This window comes from Lepisosteus oculatus, chromosome 5 (assembly GCF_040954835.1).
Source record: "Lepisosteus oculatus isolate fLepOcu1 chromosome 5, fLepOcu1.hap2, whole genome shotgun sequence".
Taxonomy (NCBI): domain Eukaryota; kingdom Metazoa; phylum Chordata; class Actinopteri; order Semionotiformes; family Lepisosteidae; genus Lepisosteus; species Lepisosteus oculatus.
Window position 1 is genome coordinate 26642620 of NC_090700.1, and position 9241 is coordinate 26651860.

The window sequence follows — 9241 nt, forward strand, 5'->3', positions numbered from 1 at the left end:
TCATAATCATCTGGTAATTTTGTAGATTCTACCTCTAAATACAGTAACTGTATGTCTGATATACCTATAGTAGCATTTAGGTACAATATAAGAAATTATTTACTTGATTTATTTACTTATTTATTTACTATTTGTTTTGCTTTTACCTTTGGATCTCTCTTGGTCTTTCATTTCTTCTGTTTTACTGTAGTTTAAATGTAACTGAATTTTTTGGTGAATTATTATGTCTGCACCATGTCCTATTCAATGGATGCCACTTTAGGAGATGCTTCCCCACGTTACTGCTCTTAACAAGCAATTTAGCAACTGTGCCCAGCTAGCAGGTTTAACCCTAAAAGAGATGGAAAACAGATAACATTATCTCACAAAAGTATTTTTCAAAACAGAATTTTCAAGAGAAGCAGTGGATGATATCAAAAGTAATCATTTCAATATTTATTGTCAGGTATAGGCAAAAATGTTTAAACAACAGTAAATGTAGGCTTTGGTTTTTATTTCTAAACATTTAACATATAAATTCAATCTGTGTTTGTTTTCAAGGGTACATTCTTTCTGTAATGCTATTCCATATCAGAATTTACTTTTGAGATGTAATCAGGATAGATAACCAGCTCCAAAAATAAAAATATATTTGGGAAGACCTTGCACACATCAGAAACAGTGTAAATTCAGCTTTAAGCCTGCCAATCAAATCTATATAAATTGGGGTATGAAAATAGCCAGTGCCTATTCTGTGGAAGTGCATTTACATACTATATGACACTGTTCTGAATGAAGGGTTGTGGGATTATTGTACAACCCACTGCATTACAAATAATTAACATTATACTCAAAAGGTTAGTGTTCTGTATAACTCCACTAATATGTTTATCCCCTAAGAAGAAAAGAAGATCTTTCAGTCAACAAGGGTTTATAACAAGAAGCAAAGTTTGAAAAGATTTATGAAACAAAATGATGTGTTGTATTTAAACATATTGCTTTATGTTTTAACCTACTTATCCATTCTTGTATACATCATGAATGTGCAACAGTGATGAGGTGCTTTATTTTAAGGTATGGGTGCTTGTGATACAGTCTTCGTCTATTTACATACATAAACCATGCTCCTAAAAGCAGCTGACTGTTGCAGGAAAAATGTAAACAGCATTTATGCAAAAACACAACATGCAACTTAGAATATATGCCTTATACTTTATACAGCGTTATTCTTTTTTTTAAGTGGCATTTGTGTTTCAGTCAGCATACAAGTTGGGGCATGATGTTAAATGTCCTTAGTCTTTTCAATGACCACGTGTGTGAACAGAATCAACAGTACCTCTTGTAAAAATGTTGTAAATCTACTTTCATTTAATCACTTTAGCTGTAGCTTTTAAATTACATAATTTAATTGTCCCATCATAATAATATAGTTACATTATTACAGAAGACAAATTATTCATCAAGGGATAAATGTGTCAGAGAAGGATTTATGTATTTGTCAATGAGAAACAACTTTAAAAGCCTTTAATAATGCATCTAAAAACCTTTCACACAGTAAAGCTTTATAAGATGATACTGAAATGGTCACAATTAGCTTGCTAGAATAATGCAATTTGTATAAGAACCAATGGTATACTGTATGCAGTATATACACAATATAATAAGTGAAAAGTAGTTGACTTGAAAAATGAAACCTTACACATTTTAAAAGTACTGATAAGCAAAGCTGTTACTCTGCTTGTTCAGCTTCTGTGTGACAGTTTCATTGTGAGAAACTTTGCATAACATGATAAGAATAAGATGGTTAAAAGATTGGCAAACCCATGAGGGAATTTTAGAGCAGGGGGTGTTGTATATAAAAGGCAGTGCTTGACAAAGGCAGTTCAGTACAGGTGAGACAGCCCTCTTCTGGATCACTTTGCTTAGCACCTGACAGCTGTTACATGTTTATATAACTGCTATTGTGCTATTTTAATAGTACTTGTGACTCCACACCTGATTCTACCTCTTGTGCCTGCTTAAGGTATTTATTTTCAATTAGCAAAAATCTTGCTTTCAGTGTTATGTTAGTTTTTAACGAAATTATTTTTAAGTTTATATGGAGAATGTGAAGGTCTCTATATATGTAACTATATAAATAGAACTGTAGGTAAAATAATGGCTAGCAATTCAATAATGGCTAGTTTATTCAAAAGAGACTGGATACTTATAGATTTTATTGCCTTTGTGTCTGATTTTTTTTACAGATCATCATCTAATATGTTGGCAACACTTGAAACAGTGAGTCATTTTTTATTATTTTTCTGTAAAATGTTAAACTTTAGTGGATAGTGACATACTGTATATACTACTGCCTATGACAAAGTAACTATGGATTGTACTGTATAGTAAAGTTAGTTCATGCAGTTGCCAAAATGATAATCAATGGTAAGCCTTTTCTAAATTTACTACGATATGAAAAACCCTGGAAAGGTTCACTGTTATCTAAGCACATACTTGACTTTGTTCTCTTGACACCTGTTTGTACTCTAACGTTAAAAAAAGGTATTTCCTGTAGAATTGTCTTTCCAATTCCATGACATTTCGAGGTGGATTTTGTACATTTTCAGATCCGTTTCCTGCAAGACTGCGGTTCCCGTGACTGGAGCTTATACCCTGCCGAGGTGGATCTGGATGTAATTGAAGAATATCTAAATGAACACTCAGCAGAGGTTGAACAAAACACAGGGAAAATGTTTAAGAATGAGGAAGAAACAAGTATTATAGGTAAGGGAATTTCCTGAATGGCATGATTCCAATCATGTGCGTACAATCAAAACACTTTTGACTTTTGTTTCTGCATTTACTTTACTGGATTTGTTGATGTCTATGTTAAGCCTGCTAAACTTTTTTATTAGTTTCATTTAAGATTCAATGTTTCCCAGCGTGTTACATATTAACTCATTAAGGAGATTTTAACAGCTTTACAGTCTATTTCTGATAAATTAATACATCTGTCATTATCCAAATATAAAATACAGTTTATGTTCTCTGTTTCTTCTTTTTTCCAATAAGAAATTAATTCAGTAAATTCAGAGGTTACAAAAGAATTTGTCAGTGATTTCTACAGTACCCTTTCAGATTTCTGGAAACCTCTTGTACTACAAGAAAATTCTACCACAATTAAGATTGCTACTACTGTTAACTTATTGTGTGTGAGGCATCTGATCCCTTTTTGCTTTAGGTCAGGCACATATTGATCAAATGTTGGCTTCTATTGATTTAGTGTCTATTATGTAGAAATCTAAGATAAATTATAGAACTATGTAACTTGACATATTTTTACATATTTTTGGCTAGGCAAAGGTGGATATTATTTCTTCCAAATGTTCTTTACACACATGCGGTGTGCATTGTACTACAGTTTTTTGAGGATGGTAGTTCAAACAAGACCAGGTGAAGTGTCCAGGTCTGTTAAATTTAGGATTCATGGGGAGACTTTAGAGAATATTGAGCATTTCCTGTACCCTTGGAGTCATTGTACACCGTTGGTTGACATTAGTGAAGGAATCCAATGTCACCTGCAAGTGCAAGATCCAAATACAAATAAATGGTCTAATCAAGTAGCTGATAATCTCCAGACTATCCTCTAATGTACTGTTTTGTGTGACATCTCAATGGGCTGGAGAAGTGCCACTATTGCTGCTTGTGAGAATACAGCTAAATAGAACTCCATGGACTGATGAGAACCCAGGACCTTTAATTTGATTCAGAAACACAAACCAATAATGCAACAGAGCTTGTCTCAGACCATTCCAATCAGCAGTGTCTATACTCACAAACAAAACACTCTCAAGAACATAAGAACATAGCCAATCAGTATAGAACTTTTCTTTAAACCTGGAATGTTATCTGGTTACTCGTATCAAAGTGAATCCAGAGCAGCATCATCCATCCACCCATTTTCTAACTGCTCTATTTGCAGGCAAGCAGCATTAATATCTTTATATGTGAATTATACACAGTATTCAAAATCAGATCATACTTACTAAATACATTGTTCAATGTTAAAATAACATCCCTTTGCTTGACCTCTATGCTTTTAACCATTAATTACTTTATTTTAGCATATTAATTAGTTAATTATTTTATTAGTTATTAGTAAATTTAACATTAATTATCATTACTTGCTTTTTTATAGCCTCCCATCTGTCTTTGGAAAATGAAAATGATGTGCCTAGATAAACACCTAAATTTTAGTTGCTTCTTCAAGCTTGGAGTTTCACATTTTATATGTGTAGTTTATCTTTTTGCTACCTGTGTATATCACCTGCATTTGTCAAAATTAAATGTTTATTCATTCAATTAAATCTCCCAGGTATTCAATCATTGTATTTTTAAAAATTATTTCATACAGAGTATTATTTAATTGACCTAGTTAATCATCTGTGAAATCTAGATCAGTAATATAAATTGGTATGATTAGGTGTTTTTAATCTAGAATCCTGATGTATGATATTAATTATGTCACCCCACTTTAAAAAAAAAAACATTTAAATCTTGTCTACATCCTAGGTTTCATGTCTATTTCCTAATTTTTAATCCAGGTGCAAGCATTAGTTTACTTTTAATGTCTAGCACTTCCAAGATAATTAACCATCTATGAAGACATTAATTGACAGCTTTTTTATCATCTAAATATTCCATATTTGATGATGTTTGAATCCACAACTACAGTTGAATGAACAAGAACATCTGCATTGCATTTTCTATAGAATATTGAACAATTTAGAAAACCTGTGATTCAAGGAAATATCTTTTAACTGCTGCCATTCATTTTGTACTGATTCTATTTCTACCCTGTTCCGTTTTACCTCAGTTCTGGTATTTGTTCTAAAATTATAAACCTTTGCTTTTTGACTCAACCTCTATACATTCAAATTATGCAATGTCACATTTCCCCAATCTCTTAGCTTTTTTCCTCATGCTCGCTTGATTGATTAAAAAAACAAAATCAATGCAACCATGATAGCTTCTGACAGGTTATCTATCAGACTGAGGAAGAAAGTAGCCATGTAAGATAATCAACACAAGGGATGTCAAATTGAAAATACATGTATCATAAAAACATCTTGTCAAGTACTTAAAGACAAAAAAGGACACATTAAAACCTTTAACAACAGAATGTAAATTAGGATCACTTCAGGTTTAAGTATTCTGTACCTTTGTGATATTTATAGTTTTGTTTTGTTGCTCAATAGTTATTCCTAGTTAAGAATGGAATCTGAGAAAAACAGTGAGCAGTGAGTGCCAAATGCAGTTGAGACCCCTGAAGTGAGAAATGTCTTTGATGTTTTTTTTTTCTAGAAAACAGTTGGTCTGGAAGGTTTCCTTACCAGTGGCACCACTACAACATAGCACCAAAAAATGATTCAGAATATTGCCCGCAGCTCCAGCCTCTGTGGTTTGGATCTTCCAACAGTGAATGGGTAAATTTACCATGTATATTTTAACTATGCAGTTTCCAACTTAGACACATAAGGTAATAATGGTAGTAATGTATATTGCTATATGAAGTAGAAAACCAATCACACATGTTGGGCAATTGTGGATGCATCATGAACATGAATACCAACAGGTCATGAAAGAATTCTGAAGTTCTCTTGAATGATATTGACTCATATCTTTTTATAAGAAAAGGTTACAACAGAAGGAGGCCACGCGGATTATCTTGCTCAGTTTCAGATCAGATTTAATGATAAAAATCCATTAAACCATTTCTTAATGGGTATCAAGGACTGACCAACACTTGACACTCATGAGGATTGAAGTATAATACGTTAGGACTTCTTCCTTTGCCATCAGTAAAAAGAGCTTGTCAAATAATGCACTGAAATTCCCTAATACAGACATTTGCCTAGCTAAAACATTAAATTAAATTGCAATATTTCAGTTTTTCATGTAAAGACATTCAGTCATTTCTTTACCTTTTCTTTAAGAGCTCTTGGATCTGTCCAAAGTCCCCTAACAAGATCCTGCATTTCAGGTGCACTACCAGTGTCTTTGTGATACCAATCCAAGCAGTGACTCAGACTCACAATCCACAGGCTCAGTTTCCTATGACTTTCCCCCTTCACCAACTGCGGAGAGAAGAACAAAGAAGAACTCCAGTTTGCCTCTGACATCAACCACAGGTAGAATACTGCCCTTTAGAGGTTACATATATTGAATACAGACATGGAGCAATGAGAGAAATATCTAATTTGGTACTTCTTCCAAGTCGGTATGCTTCATTAAATTGCCATTATTTTTAAGATGTCAAGTCAAAGTGTTCCTATATGTACATGCACTAGTTACCTGTTTAGTTACTGATTATTTATTGAGATTTGATGACTAATTCCACATTGTTTCTGGGTTTTCATATTTTCATCAGAATTTACAAAGTGAACAATTCCATTGATTCTTTAGTTTTATTCTGTTATATGCAAGTCTAAAATTTTTAAAAATTTAAAAATTTTTAAAAAGTAATTGATTGTCAGGGCACAGTTATTTAGTTAACCCAATCTTTCCTTTTGCCTTTTTGCAGGTAAAAAGAAAGAGCGTCTTTTCCAGTTTTTGTATGAAATGCTGCAGAACCCTGCAATGCGGAGCTGTATATGGTGGGTACAGTCTGGTAGTGGGACCTTTCAGTTCTCTTCCCAGAACAAAGAGAAACTGGCAGAGATGTGGGGCCGAAGAAAAGGGAATCGCAAAACCATGACCTACCAGAAGATGGCTCGTGCTTTGAGGAATTATTCTCGCACGGGGGAGATTTGTAAGGTTAAGAGGAAGCTCACCTATCAGTTCAACGAAGGGGTCTTGAAAGGGTTACAGAGCAACAACAAGAGAACTGAGGAATGTTAGTGTTGAACCATTGGATGATAATCAACACTGGAACCCAGACACATAAATACTAAGTATTTGCACAATGTTGATTTGCAATGTAAAATGCTTTTGTTTGTTTAATTTGAAAATGTGCTTTGAAAATCAATCGCAATTCAGTTCAAATTATGATAATTTGTTGTATGATATATTTTGTGTATTGCATAGAAAATTTAGTTTGATACTGCAGTTTAATATTTAAATGCATCTTAATGTTAACAATCTTAACAATCAGAAAAAAAGGAAGACAAAAACACAGGAAAGCTGATGGGCTTTAAACTGTTGTGTAAATCTGAGGATTATAAAAACTTTCAAAAATCTACTTTATAAGTAGAGGATAAGTTCAAGTTAGTACAGAAATGTACAGGATTTTGTATTTATAAAGATTTTTGTAATGTAATCATTTAATAGAAACGTAGATTTTGGTCTTTAAATCTTTTGTTGGTAGCTGTTTTTTAAGTGATATTTCTATTTTTTGTTCACGTTTTGTATTGAAATAAAAGAAAATTTCACATATTGTATTACATTTAATACATATTTACATACTGTATGTATTATTAATATCAGAAACTAAATTGTAGCATGCCAACATCTTGTGATTTGTAGAAAGTAGCAAATAATTATATTTTAATTTTCTTATGAAATAACATTTTGACCCACTTAAAATATTTGTTTGAAAGTAAATAAAAACTGTAAAGATTCCTGTGAAGTATTTAAAAAATACTGACAAGGCAAGTCAACAGGAACCATAATCATAACATGACTATAAGTTTAACAGGCAGTAGACTGTCAAGAAGCAGAATTTGTTTTTCATTCTGAGCAGTGTTAGCTTAACAGTAGCTTGGAAATTTAACATAGTAAGCACCTCCTTACAATCGTATGGTGTTTTTATCCCAAAGAATCCCAGAGCACAAACATGAGAGGGGGGACACTTAATCTAGACCTTTTAATGACCCTCAAGTCCTTGAGAAATTAAATCAGTTTGAGTAAGAAAAATTGCTTTATTTGTTGAATTAAGGGTAAACATCTGGGAGAACATATTGTGCAAGCCCAGGGTAGAAATAAGCTAGGATACCAGGGTTAACATCCATTGGATCTTCAGCATTACCATGCCAAGTGGGGCAATAGATTTTCAATAAAAACAAGACATTCAATATAAATCACTATAGTGACTCTGCTGTAAATAATTTCCAAATAGGTGATTTCTAAAAGTAATTGCCATTTCAAGAACAAATTCCATTTAGCTCTTTATAAATATATCTATATTTCAAGAGTGCTCTTTCACTTCAAAGTACATTAGATTTGCTAAAAATATAAAAATAAATGCAATTTTAAAAAAGTAATGTACCATGGAAATATTTCCAAAATGTACTCATCAAGTCAATTTCATTATTGTGGTCAAATGTATTGGTTTTGTCATATGTATATTAGCACAATTAACACAGCATATAAAAATAAATTATTGTTTATAATTGAAGGTATATTTAGTATACGATTTGCTGTTAACTCAGGGACCAAAGTTTAATATTTGTTTATAGCAGTGTGTCGTAATCATTTATAATGAAGTGTCTGATGTCCTAATGCAATACCACAAGGGGGCATCTTGGTTCAACAGAATGGAACATAAAAAGAGGCGACCAACAAGGCAGTAGTGTTATTTCCTGTTGATTTCAATCTCATATTTCCGAATGTGCGGTAAGATGAGCTTGATTTAAATAGCAAACTTATATTGGTATATTAAGATTTAGGGCATACAAAAACAAATGACAAAAATAATTAAAAAATGAGGAAATGTATATGATTTTTAGAGAAAAATACTTTCCCTCACTGAGACGATCCTTAGGATGAAGAAGAAAAAGATAGATGAATGGATGAGTACTTGCCACACTACGTGTAACACAGACAAGTACATTTTACCCTGTTTACTACTGATACATAGCATTTAAGAAACGTTTACAGTTTTAGTAGCTCAAAATGTTTATATAACATCATTATGTACTATGTATGATAATATAGAGAGTTGAATATAATTGAAAAAATTATCATAAGTATTATTCAGAAATAATAAGTATTTATTTCTATTATTTAGTAATTCTGAATTCTGAGTCTGCAGTATTTTAAAATCATTCTCATGTGCAAGCTTTACCAGGCAATATATAGGAAACATTTTATAAACTGACCTATAAAATGGTCAATGTTACTAATCAAGTAGGAAACCTAAGAGCTGGTTCTATGAGTAACAATATCTTTGTTTAAAACTACTGAGTAGACTTATGCTTTTCAAGGTTTATGAACTTATATTTATAAGTATATATACTGTATAAAATAATATATATTTTTGCTTTCATAGATATGAAAAGGT

General features: G+C 32.2%; 1 protein-coding gene across 2 annotated transcripts; it reads left to right on the forward strand.

Annotated features, from left to right (window-relative positions):
• Positions 1-1879: 1879 nt before the first annotated feature.
• On the forward strand, positions 1880-7356 carry LOC107076768 (transcription factor Spi-B). 2 transcript variants are annotated; one of them, XM_015342070.2, is made up of 6 exons: positions 1880-2002; positions 2226-2259; positions 2589-2745; positions 5326-5447; positions 6005-6152; positions 6545-7356. In XM_015342070.2, the coding sequence occupies exons 2-6, from the start codon at positions 2239-2241 to the stop codon at positions 6859-6861; spliced, it is 765 nt and encodes a 254-aa protein (XP_015197556.2). In that variant the 5' UTR covers positions 1880-2002; positions 2226-2238; the 3' UTR covers positions 6862-7356. The 2 variants fall into 2 exon arrangements, with proteins under 2 accessions (XP_015197556.2, XP_069046328.1); XM_069190227.1 differs by lacking the exons at positions 1880-2002; positions 2226-2259 and adding an exon at positions 2333-2406.
• The last annotated feature ends 1885 nt before the right edge of the window (positions 7357-9241 follow it).